We start from the raw sequence: 23796 nt of genomic DNA, 5'->3' as shown, positions 1-23796 counted from the left end.
CATCAGCCTGAGGGCCAATCCCACCCATCAATATACCAATACCAATCAAAGCTCGACTATAACAGGAGGGCACACACAACCCACATCTGGGATATTCCTGGAATACCAGAGCATGTGACCAGAGAGACTGTGTCAGGGCCCCACAGAGCACCTACTAGATAAGGTGACCCAGCCAAGACTGTGAGGCATAGATCTATCTCATAAATATAAACACACACAGAGAGGCAGCCAAAATGAGGAAACAAAGAAATGTGTCCCAAATAAAAGAACAGGAGAAAACTCCAGAAAAAGAACTAAATGAAATGGAGGCAAGAAACCTACCAGGAACACAATTCAAAACAATGGTTATAAGGATGCTCAAGAAACTTAGTGAGAACTTCAACAAAGAGAGAGTAAGTGTAAAAAAGGACATAAAAACCATAAAAAAGACCCAGTCAGAAGTGAAGAATGCAATAACTGAAATGCAAAATGCACCAGAAGGAATCAGCAGCAGACTAGATGATGCAGAGGAATGAATTAGTGATTTGGAAGACAAGGTAGCAGAAAACACCCAATTGGAACAGCAAAAAGAAAAAAGAATTAAAGAAAAATGAGGATAGTTTAAGACACCTCTGGGACAACATCAAGTGGAACAACATTTGCATCATAGGGGTACCAGGAGGAGAAGAGAGAAAGCAAGGGATTGAGAACCTATTTGAAGAAATAATGACTGAAAACTTTCATAACCTGTTGAAGGAAATAGACATACAAGCCCAGGAAGTGCAGAGTTCCAAACAAGATGAACCCAAACAGGCCCACACCAAGATAGATTATAATGAAAATGGCAGAGGTTAAAGACAAAGAGAGAATCCTAAAAGTAGCAAGAGAAAGGCAACTAGTAACTTATAAAGAAGCTCTCATATTATTGTCAGCTGATTTCTCAACAGAAGCTTTGCAGGTGTCAGAAGGGATTGGCAGGAAATATTCAAAGTGATAAAAATAGGATCTACAACCAAGACTACTCTACCCAGCAAGGCTATCATTTAAAATTGAAGGACAGATAAAGAGCTTCCCAGACAAGAAAAAGCTAAAGGAGTTTGTCACTGTCAAACCAGTATTACAAGGAATGTTAGAGGGACTTCTTTAAGGAGGGGGAAAAAAAAAAATTAAAATTACGAGTAAAATGGCAACATATCTATCAACAATTACTTTTAATGTAAATGGAATAAATGCTCCAACCAAAAGACAATAAGGGCTGAATGGATAAGAAAACAAAACCCTTATATATGCTGCTTATAAGAGAATCACTTCAGATTGAAATACACACATACACACACACAATGTGATATACAGATGATGTCTTACAGAATTGTACACCTGAAAACTATGTAACTTTACTACTAACAATTGTCACCCCAATAAATCTTAATTTAAAAAAAAAAAATGTGTGGTTTTTCGGCCTGACCATAGGCAATTACAGAGGCTTTCCTTGGCAGGCTTCACAGGAGAAAGGTGCCCTCCCCACACCAAACCTGGTGTACAGCCAGTGCATGTCTCTGAAGGAGCTGCAGTCAAGGTCTCAGGCCCTGGGCAGTGGTGCTCTTTCACACATGTACAATCCCCAGCCCCAGTGCCTGCATTCCCAAGTCCTTTAGAGGCGTTGGACAGATGGCTTCTTCAGGCACCTCTGCTGAGACCTCTTTGGAGAGGTAAAAGGGGGGAACCTTGAGGACATTTTTCCCCACTCTGAATTAGTACCCAGTACTTTTCCACTCTTAGCCCTTCCCATTGTTCCCCCCCCCCCCCCCCCCCCCCCCCGAGAACCTCACAGAAGCCTCAAGAACCATAAAACTGCTGGCACCTTTTGCTCAGAACATCCTCAGCAGTGAGCTGACCCCCACTCTCTGCAGATCCCCCTGCCCCTGGACCAGGGCGCTGTTCCATGGGGGGCAATGGAATACGGGGGTAGGGGTAGGGGAAGGGGCATTTCCTCAGGTTTTAGCCTCTGGCTTACACCATTGCACTAAGTGGTTAAAGGCTTAACTCTTTTCATTAAGCTCAGCTGTTGTTGCTCAGCTGAGCTCCTGACAGTGATATATTTCTTAAGTCAGGTTGTATAATAAAGCTTTTGAACATCCTCCATAAAAACGTACAAAATGTTAAGCTCTGTGGAACTCCTATGGACAAATAAGGTGAAATCACAAAGAAGCAACTGTTTAACTTGTAGCTTCAGTACCCCAAAATACAAAAAGATGAAGGAAATTACGGGGTTATCAGAAAGGTGCTTCATTCTTTCTAAAATTTGGATGTACGATAGAAGGTAGGATACAAAGGAATCTTTTAAAGCACATAATTCATATTATAAATATTTTCTTCTTTGGTATGAAATCCTTTAAGCAAGACTGATTTTCTTATATTTGATTTCATATTATATTTGGGTTAAATGTGATACATTTTAAATGTTTCCATACCAACTCAGTTACTAACCACTTTGTAAAACAGTATGCGCTTATATAATGTTCTTCAACTACTTTCTTCATTCAAACCACTATATAAAGTTATATTTGTCCTTAAACTTCAACTTTGCCTCAACTATGCAGGCTCTGTTTCTTTCTCCTTTGGTCTCTGTCACTGCTGTACGGATCATATCGGTTTTCATACACAGAAGTCCTTCCTGCTCCCTGAAGATCATAGTTCCCCAGATCTGAACCTTTCCAACCAGACCTCGTACTATCATAAGGGGCAAATCTAAAATTGCACAGTAGTTCACACTCTGACAGACCATGTTTTTTGTTTTTTGTTTTTTATAAAAGATGAAATTATACTTTGTCCATATTGTATGATCGTCATTATACAGTAACAAATTTTTAACGGTGAAAGACGTAATCCCTTACTCTTATTTTGATAATTCCTTATGTTTATATAGTGTGAATAGTTATAATTTAGAATGTGCTTTCACATGAACTAATTTGATCCTTATAACTACTCTATTAATTAGGGGAGGCAGATACAATTATTCCCATTTTAAAGATCAGAAAACAGAAACAAAAGAAAAGGTATCTATGACAGCTTGAGGTCAAATGGCTAGTTAGGCCTGAACACAAAAAAAACTGGTTTTCCTAGTCCACTGCACACCTCTGAGACTCTCTACACAAAAGCTCTCCCACTTTCTATTTCTCCTAATCTTGTGGGATAACTGTAAAATATTAAAACTAAATAAACTTGGCCTATGATAATGAATTATTTCGATCTTATACCAGTGCTTTTGAATATCAGTGCTTTTGACAAGTCCTGTTACTTTTGAGATAAATTTCATCATCTACACCTTATGGACAACACGGTAAAGTAAGTGTAATCATGAGTTTCTCTTAAATTCTGCTCTCAAATTATTGCGTAGTCTCCATTTTCTTCATATCTATACCTGTAGCTTTCAGCAAAATCCTTACTTAAAATTGAACACTGAAGAAATGTTTCCACTAACATTTCTAAGACAGAAAAACGACAGCTTTAAAAAGAGAACTTGGACAAAGTAACCAGGCTTTTTTTTGAGGGGGAGGGATTAGTTTCCTTACCTCCAAAAAGATGGAATGCTTTTCTGCAGCTTGGTAGGGGCCATTTTGCAGAGCTGGATTTCTGAAAGCTTTGTTTTATTTTCAAATATTCTTTAGTGAAGAATGTTTTTGTGGCATTGTTCAGTTCTAGAATAAAGCAAAAGAAAATAGTATTTTAAAACATTAATCTAAATAAAATGTCAAGAATATGAAAAATAATTGTATTTTGATAATAAATTCAGATCTCTTTAAGACAGTGGAGACAAAAGTAGAGCCAACTTGCTTTTTAACTCAGGCAAACATAATTCTCCCAAACTCACATTTGAGGCAATTTTGATCTGCCTACATATAAGAACATACACCTAATTGAGTAGCTCCTCGGTTAGATCCTATGCCCTCTGTGGAGGAAACAGTGATGAATAAGACGCAGTTCCTGCAAGAAAACTATAGAGTAAAAGATGGAAATAAACAAGTAGACAAAAAAACGGGAATAGTGTGTTAGGGGTATAGGAATAGAATAGTTAAAGAACAATTACGTGAGGCTCAGGAGAGATAATGGTAATGAAAAACCCTTTAGAACTTTTCACTTCATAATCTCTTTATTTCATTCTATATGTGATGAATTGAGAGCATTTAGTGAGTCTAATGCTGATGATTTGAGGAAGTTTAAAAATTTAGAAACAAAATTTCAACCTTTAAGAAGCTTGCTAATGAGATTGAAAAAGAAAAAAAATTCATGTGAAGTGAGCACAGACCAGAGAACACACACGATGATATTCACTTTAACTAGTAGAAATTCTCTATATATGAGCCATGGAAAGCATGGTGCAGTTCTTGTCGGAGAGGCTAGTGTAGTCAGTTACTAACTTGAGAAGTAAACTATAGTCTTTCCATCAGTGGTCCTCTCTTTTATCCTACAATTATTGCCTATTTCTTCAGTTTCTATCCTAGTCAGGCTTTGAACTTCTGTTCAAACCAGTTACATTAAATTTTCTCTATTTTTCCTGATTATTCCCTTGGATTGATTTTTACCTAATTCACAAGAAAAATGGATTCATGAAGTTTGTATTTAGCAACAAAAGCAACAATGTATAAAATAGACTACTGTAGGCAAGGGAGGTTATGTATTAAACCTACAACTCTCTAACTTCCCTGCCCCATTCCACACCCGAGACCCAGTAAATCAAGCTTACAAGTTAGAGAAAAAATATTTTCATAGTTTGTATACTCATTATGTATGCATGGAGTTGTTATGGCTAGTGAATTTATTATCCTTTATGTGTTTAACAGTTAAATCATTTCAGGTTGGATATGCCCACAGTGTTTTCTGCAGCAATGCATTGCTGTTTCATTGAAGTTCACTTTGCCCACTACCTATGAACGGCCCCTTAGTACAAGATGGTCATGGCACCATTACCTGTTTCCAAGGACTCATCAGTGTCACTCATATTGATGAAGAGAATGGAAGAAGTTATCAAATGACTTATAACTCATTCACTGACAGTAACAAATATCTTCTTGCAGGACTTATCCTTAAGCAGTGATGACTAATTCATGGTATTTTCTGAGAAATTAAAAATTCCATGATTGCTTTGGCTATTTGGGATCTTTTGTGATTCCATACAAATCTGATGATTTTTTTTATTCCATTTCTTTAAAAAATGCCATTGGGATTTTGATGGAGATTGCATTATATCTGTATATTGCTTTGGGTAATATGACCATTTTAACTGTGTGTATTGGTTCTTTCAATCCATGAACATGGAATATCTTTCCATTTATTTGTGTCTTATTCAATTTCTTTTAATAATGTCTTGTACAGGGATGGAGGTATCACACTGCCTGACTTCAAATTTTACTACAAAATGACAATAATTGGCAGAAAAACAGACACCCAGATCAATGGAACAGAACTGAGAACCCAAAAATAAATCCACATATACGTGGGCAAATATTTTTTAACAAAGATGCCAAAAGAATACAATGGAGAAAACAAAGACTCTTCAATAAATGGTGCTGGGAAAATTGGAAAGCCACATGCAAAAGAATGAAACTAAACTGCTATCTGTCACCATACACCGAAATTGACTTAAAATGGATCAAAGACCCAAATATAAGACCTGGAACAATAAATTGCATAGAAGAAAATATAGGTATATAGACCTTGGTCTTTTTTAGAGAGGATTTTATGAATTTGACCTCATAGGCAAGGGAAGTAAAAGCAAAAATAAATGAATGGGACTATATCAAACTAAAAAGCTTCTCTGCACAGCAAATGAAACCATCAACAAAACAATGAGGCTTTCAGTTTTCAGTTTTCAATCCCACATATGAGTGAAATCCCACATATGAGTGAATGGTTCTTAACTTTTTCTGTCTGACTTACTTCATTTAGCATGGCAAGATCCATCTATGTTGTCGCTATTGGCAGGCAGTATTCGAACAAGACAAACAAACAAAAACTCATAGACACAGACAACGGTTTAGTGGTTACTAGAGGGGAACGGGAAGGGGTGGTGGTAGAAGAGGGTAAGGGGGTCAAATATATGGTGATGGAAGAGGAATTGACTTCAGGGGGGGTGAACACACAAAGCAATACATAGATGATGTATTATAGAATTGTACACTTGAAACCTATGTAATTTTACTAACCAATGTCAACCCAATATAATTAACAACAACAAAAAAATCCAATTAAAAAAATGGGCAGAGCAACTGAACAGATACTTTTTATAAGAAGACATACAAATGGCCAACAGATATATGAAAAGATGCTCAACCTCACTAGCAATAAGGGAAATGCATATCAAAACTACAATGAGATACCACCTCACATCTGTTAGAATGGCTATTTTTAACAAGACATGTAATAACAAGTATTGGAGAGGTTGTCTGGGAAAAAGAACCCTCTTACATTACTGGTGGAAATGTAGATTGATACAACCACTATGGAAAAGAGTATGGAGGTTCCTCAAAAATTAAGAATATAATTACCATATGACCCAGCAACCATTCTTCTGGGTATCTACCCCAAAAATCTGAAAACATTTATCTGTAAAGATATATGTACCCCTATGTTCACTGTAGAATTATTCATGGAGGCCAAGACATGGAAACAACTGAAGTGTCCTTTGATAGATGACTGAATAAAGAAGATGTACACATATACTGGGGGTGCCAAAAGAATGTATACAAATGGACACTGGTTAATGTTGCTCAAGCAGTAGTTCGTGTAATCAGAAGTGTCTGGACGCTGATGGTAACACTTTGAGCACCTCTTGTAATTGCAGAAATCAAATGTGACTTGTATTCATCTTTTGTTATTGGTATATATTATTACAATTTTAATTTCTTTCTTAAAATGTGTATACCTTTTCTTGGTACTCTCTGTAGAATGGAATATTACTCAGCTATAAGAAAAGATGAAATACTGCTATTTGCGAAAACATAGATGGATCTTGAGATTATCATGCTAAGCAAAATAAGTCACACAGAAAAAGTTGAGAACCATATGATTTCATTCACATGTGGGGTATAAAACTGAAAGCAATAAATGAATAAGACAAACAAGTAAGAAAAACTCAGAGACACAGACAACAGTTTTGTGGTTATCAGAGGGTAAATGGGGAGGGGGCAGGTAGAAGAGGATAAAAGGGGTCAAATATTGAGGGTGCCAAAAAAATGTATACAAGTGGACACTTTGGTCAATGTTGCTCAAGCAGTAGTTCGCCATAATCAGAAGTGTCTGGACGCTGATGACAAGCACAATGAGCACTTCTTGTAATTGCAGAAGCGAAACGTGACTTGTATTCATCTTTTGCTATTGGTATATATTTAGTATTACAATTTTAATGTTGTTTTGCTTTCTTAAAATGTGTATACGTTTTTTTGGCACCCTCTGTATATGTGACAGAAAATGTGACTTTGGGTGGTGAACGCACAATAGATGATGTGTTATAGAACTGTACACTTGAAACCTACGTAATTTTATTAACCAATGTCTCCCCAATAAATTTAATTTAAAATATCCCATAAGTGGATTGTATTAACAATTAACTCTTGGACAAACTGGCTTGCAATTTACTAAGTGCCCTTAAAAATGAGACCAGTGTGAAGGGTAAATGAAGATTTCTATGGGAGATAATATAAACCCAGGAGAAGAGATTGCAACTCAAGAATTCTTATTCCTCCCCTTTCTCTTTCTCTGCTCCTACATCCCGTCTTTAGAGCTTGTGGCCACGTCCTAATATGTTGATGCAATAACCAAAGGATGCCATTGCAGTCCCTCTGTTATACTGAAAACTTATTTGAAAGTGACAGAATTCTAAGACACCAGATCAAAAGGACATTCTTGTAAGAGTCATCTAATAATTTCAGTTTTGATAATGGGCCACAAACCACTTTTCCTAGAGGGTAGGTGAGAGTAAAGTAAATTAATAATGATGCCTGTGATACTTCTGTTTCTTAGCTTCAAGGAACATAGTGCAGTTTTAAGCTATATTTAACATAGCCATGTGGTTAATGTATCAAAACAAAACAGGAAAGGGTTCGTAAATATATTTAGAGTACCTAAGAAAATTATGATCAGAGAAATTATTAAAATCTGCAAGAGATGACAGTTGTAACTACAACATTTTGTTGAACATACACACCATATGTGTCCATAACATAATCTTATGAGACCAGCAATTTAACTATACTTGATCTGAAGGGCCTTTGGAGAAAAGAGGACACAGAAGCCCTGGTCCCACTATTGCTGGGCCAAGTGAAAACTGGGTTCCAATGCCTCCTAACTGTGGAATGTTTTATCAGCTGTTGAACTTCTCTTTGTGCTTGCTTTATGCCCCATCTCCTGCAATCATTTATTTTGCACTTGCCAAGTACCTGGTACTTTGCTGGTCCATCTAGGAATACAGAAATGAATTAAATGAAATTCCTGTCTGCAGGGCATTGCACTAGATCACTGATTCCAAAATGCATGTCTGCAGCCTGACTATGCATCAGAAACATAAAACCATAAATTGTAGGACCTTGCCTAGATATACTGGAAAATAAGTGCTGTGGATGTGACCTAGGAGTCCCTGTTTTCTACAAGCTCCTTCGGTTATTCTGATAAACAGTGTCAGATTTGATAATCACTGGATAATATCATCTTAAATCCTTTTCTGTTCTAAAATAGTTTCTTTTACTTAAATATGTTAAACCTTATCTCACTTTGCTATAAACTGTACAAACCCCAAGGATGCTATTCTTTCTGTAGAACTGTGCTGCCCCATTCTAGTGGCATTTGAACTTGGAAATGCAGATTTGGCAACAAATAAAATGTTCAATATTACATTTCTAATAAACAAGAAAAAGATGAACAGACCAAAATAAAAATGGACATTTTTATGATAAGGCATTTAAAGCAGAAAAAAAGGATAGCTCAGAGTACAAAGAAAATAAGAACTTGGATACTGCCATTTGCAATAATTTTGAAGCATAATTTTGCAACATATATAGACTTAAAACACACATAGGCTTTAACGACTTCTGGAAATCCATTTCAAGTAAATTCTCAGAAATTTGTACAAATATTTATCCACATATATCAGCAAATAAATAAATGATAAATAAGTAAATTAAATGTCCCATAATAGTAGATAGCTTAAGTAGGTCATGATATAATCAATAATCACAAGAATTTTAAATAAAACAAAGAAGGTTAAAAGCTTTATTATGTATAATTTGATCTCTTTTTTTTTTTTTTGTAAAATAGATGATTACGTATATGTAATCATTTATATGTGGTATCCTTCTGAAAGGATACTAAATGTGATCTTTAAATAGTAGGACTATGGAGGATTTTGAGCTTATAATTTTATTTGTATGTTCTGATTTTCCTATAATGAATTATATTACTTATATAATTTTAAAAGTTATTTTTATAAGAAAACAAGACCATATTTTTGGCTGTCCTAGCAATGTTGCTTTCCCTATTTTATACTCTGATATTTCCTCAGGTTTTATAAAAGAATACCATAAAGTGCAATGTTAGAAAACCTGATACTGCATTTGCTCTGAGGATGTTTTTGAGGATATTGCCTAATCCATCTTTCAATATGCTTCAGAGGAGAAATCACATTTTAAAGTGCCAGAAAATCCTTTGCTTACCCTTAGGAATTGCTGCATTTCTTTTCATGGATCACGAGAATCATTTCATTATGTACTTTTATTTTTCCTTAGGCAGCCAGAATGTTTAAAACGAAATGCTTCACCTAATTGTAGTTACTATGTAGGTCCATATAGCTTACATATCAGCCATCCACCCTTACTTGGGCTTTATACTCCATTTCAATTAATAAATTCTTTTGTCCTGCTATTTCACTGACTATGTCTTTTAAAACACCTCAAATCCTTTTGAGATAGGGTATAATTATGTAGGATAGTCCCATTATTATTACTAGCTTCTAAATGACAGTACACAACCAAATATAGTCTCCACTAGAATAAGTATTCCCAGTATGATTTACTTTAGAAGAACCAATTTTGAAAATAAAGGAAAATATGGCGTCATTTTGATAAATGGACCAAGAGAGACTTGCGTCATTACTGTTTTAAGACATTACAAAAAGCAATTTAAAAATACCTATCAGTGTTAAGTTAGATCATAGAAGGCAGGGACAACATCTGTCTAAATCACTATGTAAACTGTCCAGAGACTTCCTATCAAAACAGGCTTTTTAGTAAATGCTTTCTTGCATAGATGGTCAGAGATAACATGGAGAAAGAGGAGTCAGTGGTGCCTCTACTTTTTTTCACTGCAAAGAATCCAGCAAGAAAAGAACTGCTTTTTCCCACTTCAATATAAACCAGAAAAAGAGGAACTTCCAGTAGGCAGCTGCCCTCTCATGGAATTGCTTCCTTCCCTCTCTTCATCCGTTACTCTCTCTTACCGATGAAAGGAGTACTCCACCTGGTGAGACTGAGGACAGCTTGATGCCCGGACCACATTTCCCTGTTGGGTGGAGTCACTGTGCTTGCTCTTCAGTCTCCAGGTCTGTCTAAACACAGTTCAGTGACTTTGTGCTCCAGTCCTAGTGCACTAGGCAGATCAAGGAGGCATGTCTCTACTTTCTATCATTGTTTGATTACTGGTCCTGTAAGCCAGGTTTGGAAGTCTGCATGCAGCTGGTTGGGTCAGGGTACTCAAAGCTTATTTTCATAATCTTTATTCTCCCTTACAGATGGGTCGTTGCTTTTCTTTTAGGGAAGAAAATGTGCCATGTGTTCTCTTTATTTTCACTATTAATGAAGTAAATACTTTGATCCCTATTAAATTCTCTATGGTTGAGACGAGAATGTGGAGATAGAAATTTTTTCCTTTAACACTTAGCACAAAGTAGTGCACTCAATAAATACAGCTCTGCTTACCACTATCATTCTTCCCTTTTTCTTAGCAGTTCTCTACATTCCACATTCATTAGTTTTTCCTCTTTCCATTAGTACGTTTAAATACTGTGGTATATTCCATATTTATGTGATAATGAGACAAACAGATCCTTGCTCTAATTTTACTTTCTTTTTGTGCAAGAAGAAAGGCCTTAAGAACAATACGAAGGTTGAGAAGATTTGGAGTTTGGGGGAAAGGCATAACAGTTGTCCTCAGAGATTTATTCTCTGAGACTCCAGAAGAAATAACAAGGGCAAAGAATGAGTAAGAGTGAAAGGCAGATAGGAGGCATAAACAATCAACAGGGCTGCTTCAATTTTTAATGGAATATCTTTTACACTGGAGAAGTCCAAGTAAAGACAGAACAACATCTAGTTAGGGTGTTTTAGAAGAGATCCCCGCACAGAGTAGAGGATTTGAGATGAGAACCTATTCTTATCTATGATTCTATGATTCCTTGATTCCAAAATAGTTCTATGAGTTGGGCAAGCAGTGTTTTATAAGCTGGAGAGTGATAAATTCTGTTGTATATGGTTTTCAATAATGGATACTAATTAGCAATCAACAGTGTCTACAATTTTTTCATTTTTCTATCAACTTTCAATAGTATATCTTCACCTCCCTTAAAAAATAGATATTAATGCCTTTTACCCTTTCTTCTACATATCCTCTCCCACTTCAGTTTCTCAGCTTTTAACAGTGTTAAGTACTTTATCAAGATCACATCCAACAGCAAATGCATGGAGCATTCTCTATTCTATACTTTCTCATAATAGTTTATAAAGTACCTCTAGACCTGAAACAAAGTGGTAGTCAAAATAATCAGGCAAACTGAAAGAGAACAATTACCTGTCTGAAAAAAGACTCTGGAAATAACTGTCCGACACAATGGGCAGGGCGTGCTTGCAGGATTGTCTTTGGCAAGAGTCCGTAGACAGGGCTCACAGAATATGTGGTGGCAGGGGTAACACATGTACGGGTTGAAATAAACATCCAGACACACTGCGCAGATGTAGCTTTCCTTTTCTTCTGCATATTCATTGTCATCATCTGTACTCATCTCATTATTCAAAGTCTGCAAAACATAAGCAAAAACAATCTTTTCTTAGTTCAGTATGAGATTAGTTTCCTTGAAAAACAGAGCTTGACTTTAGATTTTGTTAAAATGAATGAAAATGAAAAGCACATACTCTGTGTCTGTGACATATTTCAAAATGACAGAAATGCTACCTTGCAAAGTGAGAAGAAACTGAAAGCATCCGTGAAAAACACAAGTCTTATTCTTTTCAGTATTTTTATATAATGCTAAATGCTAAAACACACCTAAGTACTTTAAGGATACCTATATATCTAAGCAGCATCAGTTACATGTTAGGTGTACCAGTCCCAGGATTACAGATTCCTCACTTACCCCACTCCCACCACAGCAAACGAACTGATAGTCACAAGGTGATGAAGCCTACATGGGCATCCACACATGATGAAAAGTGAGGACAAAAGGATATCATACTTTATCTTCATGTTGTGCATGGAGCATTCTGCAGTCTATACTTTGCACCTTCCTGGACCTCAAAGCCAAGAAAAGGCCAAAGCCTAAGGTATGTCAGGAAGTAGACAAGGCAAAAAACTTGCAGTAATGGTGGGCTCAGCCTTGCAGCTGGGAAATATGAGCCCCCCGCCCCCCCCGCCCCAAGAGGATAGTGAAGAAAGAGGCTCTTCAGAGGCAGTTCAGAGGTTAATAGCACAAAGTCTGGTAGCAGAGTTCCTGTTATTTATTTAACTGCACAGTTTCCTCATCTGTGAGGATATTGTGAGGATTAAATGAGGTAACCCACTTAAAGTGTTCAGCACAGTGCCTGACACACAGTAAACATTAATTAATGTTAGTCACAAGCATCCTCCTGCCCCCTCCTCCAACCCCTTCCTCCTGTCCACCTTCACAGGCTCTGTCGTTGTTGCTCCAGCCTTGAGAGATTTCCTCAAACGAGACCTGCACTCAGTCCCCTGCGGAATAATGGGAATCTACATGGTGTAATCTTTTCTCCTCATTTTGATTTTTGTGAAAAATGGAGATTGGTGATTCATATTTGAGTGGGCCTTTGGTTTAATAAATATTTGTAAGTTACATGAAGGCTAAATGTTATACAAATGAGGCCAATAGAGCCTTGAAAATACAAAAAATACCTTTGCACTGGATACAGTATTATTTGATTTATCCAGATGGCTTTGCTTCCCTTCTGCCAGTTTCGTTCTGCCACTTCTTGGTAATTTTTCTTTTATGAAGGACATATCTGAGTCTTTAGCCAATTTATTTTTAACTGGGTTGTCTGATTTTTTTCATAGACTTGTAGGTATTTTTACTTAACCTCGTTATTTTTTTGTTATGGGTTATATATGTTACAAAAATATTTTTTCCTTTCTTTCTGGTTTTCCTTTGCACTCTTTTCATGGTGTCTTTTAATGAAATGAAATCATTAATTTTAAAGAACATTTTTTTCCTTTGTGGTTAACTAATTTCTCTGTGTCTTATTTAAGAACTTTTACCCTTTCCCTAGGTCATTAAAATAGCATTATTTTGTGTTTCATAATCCTATCATCTACCTGAAATTGATTTTCATGTATGGTGTACATTAGGGGTAAATTTCATTTTTATTCTTTATTCAATTCTTAATTGGAACAGTCCATTTATTGCAACAATTTTCCTTCATTGCTCTGAAGCGCATGCTGCTATTAATTAAGAGGTCAAACATGCCTGGGTCAGCTATGAGGCTTCATTCTGTTCCATTAGTTTATTGGAACTGTCTATTCCTATGCCATATTGAGAATCTCTTACTGTAGCTTTATAATAAGCCCCAATTTCTGGTAGAAAAAAATTATTTCATATTATTGTTATTCCTCAAGAGTGTCTTTGCTATTCTTGGCCTTTACCATGACCATATAAAATTTGGAATTACCTTATCAAGGTATTTTATTTTTATTTTTAAAAAATTAAATGCAAAATTTATTCAGAATTTCAAATTACATATTTCAAATTTGTAGAATGGAATAGAACCATTTTGGAACTGGAAAGACGGCACAGATGAACACTGATATCCCTTGAAATCAACTTAATAGAACAATTCCTCTGTAAACCACATCACCCTTATATAATAAGACGAAATAGCATTTACTCTTGCACTTTGGCAATAGCTATTTCTTAAAGGAATGAAGAAAAAAAAAGTAGTGGTTTTGTTACTTTAAGTTCATGAAAAATGGGATCCCATCTTTAGATTAAATTTTTTTTTTTTTAAGTTCATCTATGTTCAAAGGAGCTATGGGTTAAAAATAAAATCAGAACAGAATGTCTAATCAAAGCAACCAAAATTATCTTGAAAATGAAGAGGAATAACGTAAGGTGCTTTCATGCCTTTTTTTGCTACAAACTATCACAACTGATTAAGGATTTCTGGTAGTTAATTAAAATCTTAGGAGCAGAATAAATAGTATTATACAAATAATAAAATGTGGTGCTTTTCCCCCCAAAATAGTCTTATTTCTATTTTAGTCCCATGATCTCTACAATATGGTCATAACTAAAATACCTAAAAACAATCCTTGGACATTTTAGAATGGTTACCCATTCACTTCTATTAAAATAGGAGCCACATAAAGAGTGTTGCCTGACCAGATCCAGGATAAATACTTAATTTTTGTTTCCCAGTTTATTTATCAAATCCTGGTATGAATAAAATGCTGAATATCATTCTTGTGGTGCCCAAAGGTCCAAATTGTTAAGCTTTTAATAAGGTTGAAAAACATTTCATAAAATTTAATTTAATATGCCTAACACATTTGTGAGGTCATTAAGTAAACAGTGCTACCCATTTTAATACATAGTAAAGAAGCATGGATAAATAACATACTCATACTTTAAGCAATAAGAATTGGAATTAACCATAGAGGCTTGGGGCCCTCTCTCATTCTAACCAAACGAAATGAAACTTAACGTTTTAATCTTTCTTAAAAACAAAACAAAAAACATTGCATCATTTATAATTTTCTCTTTTTTCGTTTTTTCACTTTCTTATTAAAAGATGCAGTACCCCTCTTCCAAAGTTGGCACCCTTTTCTTCAATATGGTAAACTAGATACAATGCTTAATTCAAGGTAGGACTCTACTTCTACCCAAATTAATACAAAATTAATAGTGGTTACCAGAGGGTAAGGGGGGACTGGAGTGGTAGATGAGGATAAAGGGGATCAAATATATAATGATGGAAGGAGAACTGACTCTGGGTAGTGAACACACAATGTGATATGTAGATGATGTAATACAGAATTGTACACCTGAAACTTATGTAACTATACTAATTGTCACTCCAATAAACTTTAATTAAAAAGAAAAAGACATTATGCTGTGAGAACTAAAATTACATTTGATATTTTTACTTTAGGCTGCAAAAACAAAAAACAAGGAAACAAACAAACAAAAAAACTTGAAATAGGCTTGTCAAATGATGAAAATTCATTCTTGGCAGGGAAGCAGAAGGCATACCCTACCACAAAGAAAAGATGCTTAGTTAATGGAGGTTGAGTTTAAAAGTACAGTTAAAATAATGAAGCTTAACTTCTGAAAATTCTAGGTTTTATTTATCTCCCAGTGGTAACCAATAACCATACTATTGAGTTAGGGTTCTTTATATTTAACTATGTCACCTAAAATACAAAAGTCCATTAACAATCTAAGTTAATGGGTGTGGTCTTACTGAAAATTCTTAACCATATACTTGTCTTGAGAAATTTTGTTTTTCTTTTTTAAAATGATGAATTGTCTCAGTATAAACACTGCATTTCTAAAACAAAGTAATGAAAGGTGAAGCTAGTGAAAGCAAACTTAAACTCATTTAACTACCAGCTGAAAAAGCACTTTGGTTCTTCAGGAAAAAAATTCGCAAAACAAAAAAATCTGTTTCATTTAACAGTTCTGTTTATTTTAATAGCTGTAATCTAATAGTTACATGATAAAAACACTCCAGAGGAACCAAACTGTGTAGCAATGAATGAATTTCTGCATTCAACACATCTGGCAGAAAAACTAAAGTTAAAATGCTAGGTAGAACAAACTGGTCTTTAAAATATCAATTCCTTTCCTTTAAAAAAATTACTGAGTCTACCAAAAAAACGCAAAAACATGGCTGTGAGGAAGTAATAGTTGTATTTAGGCTATTACAGTGCAGGTTATGCTCGAGGCCACTCACATCCAGCTTCACTGCTGCTTGCACTTCTGCTGGGCCTTGATCCTTCTTTGGGTCATAATCCGGAACATTTCCCTCCTCTTTTCCCACTTCCTCACCCAATTCTTTACCTTCTTCATCACAATCACCACCGTCATATTCAATAACTTCTCCAGTAAAGTATAACACTGATCTTGGGATTATACACACACGTAAAATGTGACCAATTTCAACGTCTGCAGCGAGGATAGCTTCCGCAGCGTCCCCCAGGTCTCCACTCTCAGGAACTTCAGGAGGGGCAAAAAAATTAAAGAAAGAGGCACTGGAAACTGTTTTGGTCACAATATGAACTGTCCTATGTCCCCTATGTTTCTGCATTTTAATGGTTTTCAAAGTGACATTCTTTCCTTTTATCCAATCTATTTGGCACCCCACACAATCTTAATTTCTCGTCCATCAAAAGAAAGGGATCAGAATCACCTGGTTCTGACTTCATCCTATGTGTCTTTGTTAAATATTTATTGGGGTCTAAGATAAAACTCATAGGCTGGCCGGCATCTGAGAACTTCACTTTAATACCTTCCAAGTGCTACAGAATAGATTGGTCATGTTCCTGGACCATATCACTGAGCAAGTCAACATTCTGAAAAATTGTCAACCAAAGTTCAGGAATTCCCCTGGGGTCTTTTCCTTCATCCTTTTTCTCATCTTCAATCTTGGCCTTTTCTTTCATCTCCTCCGAAATTTCATCTTCCTCATCTGGTTTCCATTCATATTCTTCTTCCGTAGGTTCATAAATTACATTAATGATCTCGAATTGCCCATCAAATAAAGGCTGACAGAGAACAGCACACTTTCTTCCAGCAGCATGAACTTCCTCATAGAACTTGGCTTCTGTCTGTGCGCACCTAACTTGAAGGCTTTGGAGAGCATTCACTCGTCTTTTGACTTCCCTAGGCAAGCTTTCAACACATCCTGTTGGTGTTTCTATGAGACCATCAACTTTTTCTTGGAAGGCTGCAAGCATCTGAGGATTTTACATCATCTGAATAGTTAGTTGATGTGCTTTGATTTTTGTTTCTTCACCAGTTTCTTCTTATTCTATGTCTTCAATATCATGCAAACCTTGGTCAAGTGCAGACTGTTCGTTGCTGTCACTGTCTGCCATGTTGTAAGAACTCCAAATATCTGTTCTTCGCATGGGGAGCCAGGCAACTGGAGCTGTGCAGGCAGTGACTCAGGGCAGCAGTGGGAGCAGCGGGAGGCGGCTCTGCGGGCAGATGGCACTGGAAAAGCTCAAGTTCTTTTTTAAAAAAGTCAGAATTCTTATTGGAACTGCGTTGAACTTGTGGTAAATTTAGGAAGAGCTAGAAATCTTTACAAATAGAATTTTAAAATACATGAGCTAGGTTTATCTCTCCATTTATTAAAAATTTTCAAAAATTATTTTGGTAGAAGTCAACTTATATTTGAATGAATATTTTGTCTCCACCTTTATTATTTCACTCCTTTTTCTGAACTAACCCATTTCTATTAATATACATGACATGCTCTAATGTCTGTCACATCAAAACAAAACCATAAAAACACCAGACCTCTCCAGCTCATGTTACATTCCTCTATTCCATTTCATAGCAAAACTTCACAAGAGATTTGATCATATTACGTGCAATTTCTGCTTCCTCACCTCCTATCCATTCTTCTACTCTTTCTACCCTGGCTTCTGTTCTTACTCTGCAGAAACTACTCTTGTACAAGTCATTAATAACTTCTGGTATAGCCAAATCCAGAATGCTTTCAGCAGCATTTCCCAAGTCGACCAGGACCTCTTTCTTGCCACCAACCTAATGCCTTCTTCTTACATTTGAAATAAATTAAATCAATAATTAGTTACTTTTCAAAATGGAAAGCAACAGGCCCAGATGGGATCACTGGTGAATTCTATCAAATATTTAAGGGAGAAATTATACCAATTCTCTACAATCTCTTTGAGAAGATAGAAGCAGAAGGAATACGTCCTAACTCATTCTATGAGGCCAGCATTACCTTAATACCCAAATCAGACACATATGTTATAAGAAAACTATTGATCAATGTCCCTTATAACATAATGCAAAAATTCTCAACAAAATATTAGCTAATTGAAGATCCAGTTCTTTTTGTGAAGAAGTTATAAGAGGATGCATATATTAAGAAAATATTCAAAACTGAACAGTATATTATTTAAGGAAACCTACACAATTCATAATATTATAAAGAAGAATAAGAGAATTATTAACATAAAATCCAGCATCATGTTTATATTTGGAAAAGAGAGAAACATTTTGGTTGGGCGAATAGCATGGGTACTAGTAATGTTTTGTTGCTTTAAAAAAAAAAATTAAACAATGCATATCTTTACAGACACTTCAAATTACTATTAAAATAATAAAACTAGAAAACTAGAAAAATATTAGCAAATTGAACACGACAATGCATAAAAAGAATTACATACCATGACCAAATGCATTTTACGAAGTCAAAAAAGTTAATCAAAAAGGCTACATCCTCTGATTTCAACTGTATGGCTTTCTGGAAAAGGCAAAACTATGGAGACAGTAAAAAGATCACTGGTTGCCAGGGATAGAGGAGAGGGAGGCATGAACAGGCAGAGTACAGAGAATTTTTAGGGTGGTAAAATTGTTCTCTAGGATGCTATAATGGTAGATACATGTCATGCTGTTTGATAGCATTTTACCCATAGAACTTCTTTCAAAATTGGAGTCAATCCTCTCAAAACTTGCCACTGCTTTATCAACTATGTTTATGTGCTATTCCAAATCCTTTGCTGTCATTTCAATCATCGACAATCAAAGGGCTAGATATGAAAAATAGGGACTGGCTACAAAAGTTCTATGGCAGTGATGAGAGTTATGGCATTTCAGGGAGTCTGTGTATTTGATGTAAGCCCCCAGACAACACAGGAGCAAGGTAAAAGGGTGTAACAGGCAGAAGGAAGGGAGAACAGAGGGCTACAAAATTATTAAGATGCCAGTCAAGTGAATCGGAGCTCCAGTCCAAATGGAAACGAGTAGAAATATAAAAGCCCATAGGCTGGGCCAGCTCAACAGAAGGCACAGGCTGTACTTGGCAGCAGGACAATTTCTGACCAACCCTCTGGTACCTCAAAGTTAACAAGCTGAGGCAGGATTGGTTGAGATACAATGTGAAGCTGAGGTGGGCAAAGCTGGGTCAGGCAATAATTTACATTGCCTATGTTTACATCATATAGGATTACAAAGTAAAAAAGTGTGACTACATATATCTTTGATTGTGATTTTTTTTCTTCTATCATTTTAACATTTCTGAAACTGTTATGTAATTTTAACCAGATATATGTCTTTCATTTAAAATTCTTCCCACCTCACCCCAAAGACTTTACTGATTAATTTGATTGTCAATCATGATGTCTTAAAAATTCAGGAAATATGGCAAATTTTCCTCTGAGTCAAAAGAATAAACAGCTACTATGCAACAATAACATTTATTTAGTACTTACTATATGCTAGGCACAGTGCTAAATGCTTTTATATAGAACAACACATTTAATTCTCATAACAACTATTATCTTGCCTGTTATGGGCTGAAATTTGTGGTCCTCAAAATTCATATGTTGAAGCCCTAACACTCAATGTTATGGTATATAGAGGTGGGGGCCTTTGGGAGGTAATTAGATGAGATCATGAGTGTGGGACCCTCATGAAGGGATTTGTGCCCTTATAAGAAGAGGACGACTGAGATTCATTCTCTCTCTCTCTCTCTCTCTCTCTCTCTCTCTCTCTCTCTCTCTCTCTCCCCCCCTTACTCCTCCTTACTGTGAGAAATACATGTTTTTTAAGCCACCAAGTCTATGTATGGTATTTTGTTATAGCAACCCTCACAGGCTAAGACACTCCCCATTGTACAGATTAGGAAACTGAGGCTCAGAGTGATTGAGTAAGGTTAAAGTCATGATAACTTATTTAAGCCACAGCTCTGCTTGACTGCACAGCCCAAACTCTGAACCACTTCTCTGTGCTGCATCCATGAAATTTAATACTGCACTTTCAATCACAAATTTCTTCTCTATCAGTTTTTTCTATATTTTTCATGCAATGCACATTCATCATTCTAGTCCAAGACATAGTCATCTTTTTCCTAGATTGCTGCAACAGCCTCCTTACAGGTCTCCCTGATTATACCTTCTCTCTTTTCTCCCTCCATTTTCCCCATAGTATATTCTTAACTCGGAAACTAGATGGCTTGTTTTAAAATATCACATCATATCACAAATTGCTCAAATCAACAAGGCTTACAAAACCATGCAGACTTAAAACTACAGTCTTTACATGGATTCTAGGTCCTGCATAATCCTTCCCAACCATCCTTACTTCCCTGACCTCCCCTCCTATGACTATCTACCTCTCACTGCACTCCAGCCACAATGACCTTCTTGTTGGTCCTATTCTTATCTGAGATGTGCACTCCTGTCTTACAACTTTTACCTTTACTGTTCTATCTAGAATGCTTTTTGCAGATGGGTTTCTCACCTCCTTTAAGTCTTTGATCAATTCTTAATTCTCAGTAAGATCTACCTTAACCACCCCTATTTAATATCACAACCTACTTCCCCCACCTTCTGACAGTTCCACTTTGTTCTACTTTTTCCATGACATTTATCAACTTCTAATATTACATATAATTTTACTTATTATGCTTATTGTTTGTCCTCTCTACCGGAATGTAAGAGACATGAGGGCAAGAAATGTTGTCTGTTTTACTCACTGATGTGACCCCAAGTGCCAAGAACAGTACCTGACATGTAGTAGGAACCAAATAAATGTTGGTTAAATGAATAAACCATAGAAGATAGATTACGTGTCACTAGAAGACAGATCCTATTTTAAGTGAGATATTGGGAAAAAAAGGACCCAGTCAATTCTTCATTAAATCATTAACACAATATAGCAAGAATATCGATAATTCTAAATAGTCTCAAATATGTTTAGATTCTCAAAAAATATCTACTGTGCAAAATTAAGAAATATAGAAAAATACAAAGTAAAATGAAAGCCATCCATTAGCCAGAATAATCCTAATATTATTTAAGTATATATACAAATGTATGTATGTTTAAATATTCATATATATATATGCCTAGTGTTTTTTCTATGTATCAACAATCTTTAATTTTTTTTAAGAAACAAAATTAATACATCAAATTTAAAAAGCTTCTGCATAGCAAATGAAATCATCAATGAAATAAATAGGCAACTTACTGAATGGGAGAAAATATTTGCAAATCATGTATCTGATAAGGGGCTAATATCCAAAAAATATAAAGAACTCATACAATATTCAAACAACATGAAGAATGCATACAATAGCAAAAAAAATCCGATTAAAAAAATGGTCTGAGGATCTGAATAGACATTTTTTAAAGACGACATATTGATGGCCAAAAGGTACATGAAAAGATGTTCAACATCACTAATCAGGGAAATGCAAATCAAAACAACGAGATTTTACCTCATACCTGTTAGAATAGTTATTATCAAAAAAATAAAAAATAACAAGTGTTAGTGAGGATATGGAGAAAAGGGAACCTCACTATTGGTGGGAATGTAACTTGGTATAGCCACTATGGAAAATAGTATGGAGGTTTCTAAAAGATAATATTAAAAATAGAACTATCCTAAGATACAGCAATTCCACTTGCAAGTATTTATTCAAAGAAAACAAAACCACTAATTCAAAAGATATCTGCAACTCCATATTCATTGCAGCATTATTTTCAATAGCCAAGATATGGAAACAACCTAAGTATCCATTAATGGATAAAGAAAATGTGACATACAATGGAATCCAGTCATAAAAAAAAAGAATGAAATCTTGCCATTGAGACAATATGGATGGGCCCTGAGGGCATTATGCTAAGTGAAATAAGTCTGACACAGATACCTTACAAACTCACTTACATGTGGAATTTTAAAAACAGTAGCAACAGCAACAACAATAAACCAAACTCATAGATACAGGTTGGTAGTCACCAGACGTGGGGGAAGAAAGGGTGGGAGAAACAGGATAAGGTGGATCAAAAGGAACAAACTTCCAGTTATACAATAACTAAGTCATGGGGATGTAATGTACAGCATGGTGACTACAGTTAATAATACTGTATTGCATATTTGGAAGGTACTAAGAGAATACATTTTAGAAGTCCTCATAACAAGAAAAAATTATTTTGTAACTATATACGGTGACAGATGTTAGACTATTGTAATCATCTTGAACTATACAGACAAATTTATAATCATGTTGTACACCTGAAACTAATAATATATGTTAATTATACCTCAATAAAAAAACAAAATTAAGATTATCCTCTCTCGACATGTTCTTCCCTAAAAGAGATGCACATGTACAAATATCTTCTATTAAAACCTAAAGAAAAAAACCTCTCTTTGGATGCTACATTTTCATCTAACTACAATCACTTCTCTCCTCTTCAGAATCAAGTTACTGGAAAGAAAGGAATATCATTTCTGTCTATTATTTCCCATTACCCACTTAAAACTGCTCTAGCCAAAAGTCATCTATGACCCAAATGCCACATCCAGAACAGCATTTTTAGCGGTCATTGTACTCAACAATACTGCAGCATTTAACATTGTCGGCCAATTTCTTCTCTTAAAATTGTCCTTTTCAAGAATGCCACTTGAATGGAGTTTCCTTTGAATTTCTAACCCTGTTTCTTTTCCTGGCTTTTCTTCTTTGGCCACCCGCTAAATGCTGGTATTCTGTAGTGGCCAGCCTTGGACGTTTTGCTTTTCTAACAGTACATATTCTCCTTCAACAATCTCATCTTTCATTCCTATATAGTTTTAGCTACTGCCTGTTGTGACGATGACTCAATAATCTCTAGCATTAGCCCAGATAACTCTCCTGAACCCCCAATCCGTTAATCTATGGATATCCATTAATCTATTAGGTAGGTATCCATCTGTCTGTGGAATTGTCACCCAGGCACAGGGAAACACAATGTGTTGAAAGGTAGTTTAACTTTACCCTTAAACCTGCACCTCATCCAAAATCTTAGTAACTGTTACCACAATCCAATTGTTATTCATCCAAGAAATAAATTTAGCCATCATTTTAGATTTTCCTTTATCTTCACTTTCTACATCTCACCAGCAATCAACTCATACATATTCCATTTGCTTCATAGCTCTGTATTGTACTCCCCATTGTATTTCTTCCCATTGTCACTGCCTCAGTTCAGCCCTCATCATCTCTTGTGTGGACTTAGACAATCTCCTCTTTCACAATCTCTACAGTTCATGCTCTATACTGCTATGAGACAAATCTTTCTGAATGGAATATGGAATACATTGCTTGTGTCTCTTTGAGGGAAGGAAGATTTTTCACCCTCTTTTTCAGTCCAGAGAAACCTCCATCCAGTCTCAGGTAAAGGATTTACAATTCAGGTAAATCAACTTATAGGCAACTGACCAAATCATGTTACTAACTGGTGGATGAGGTTACAGTTTAAAATGCCAGGTCCTGCCACCATCTCCTTCTCTACTTTTTTCCTGTGATGCTA

General features: G+C 35.7%; 1 protein-coding gene and 1 pseudogene across 6 annotated transcripts in view; both read right to left on the bottom strand.

Annotated features, from left to right (window-relative positions):
- RNF180 (ring finger protein 180) overlaps window positions 1–23796 on the bottom strand; it is a 142594-nt gene that overhangs the window by 24435 nt on the left and 94363 nt on the right. For all 6 annotated transcript variants that reach the window (XM_019743764.3, XM_019743770.3, XM_088796521.1 and 3 more), the window contains 2 exons: window positions 11812–12037; window positions 3552–3677 (listed from right to left, as the gene is read on the bottom strand). In XM_019743764.3, coding sequence (XP_019599323.3) covers window positions 3552–3677; window positions 11812–12037 — 352 coding nt within the window. The remainder of the gene's footprint in view (window positions 1–3551; window positions 3678–11811; window positions 12038–23796) is intronic.
- On the bottom strand, window positions 15912–18321 carry LOC109453230 (nucleosome assembly protein 1-like 1 pseudogene; annotated as a pseudogene).

Source organism: Rhinolophus sinicus, chromosome 3 (assembly GCF_057876585.1).
Source record: "Rhinolophus sinicus isolate RSI-liver-muscle chromosome 3, RSI-T2T, whole genome shotgun sequence".
In the NCBI taxonomy this organism is placed as follows: domain Eukaryota; kingdom Metazoa; phylum Chordata; class Mammalia; order Chiroptera; family Rhinolophidae; genus Rhinolophus; species Rhinolophus sinicus.
This window is presented reverse-complemented; position numbering and strand designations above follow the sequence as displayed.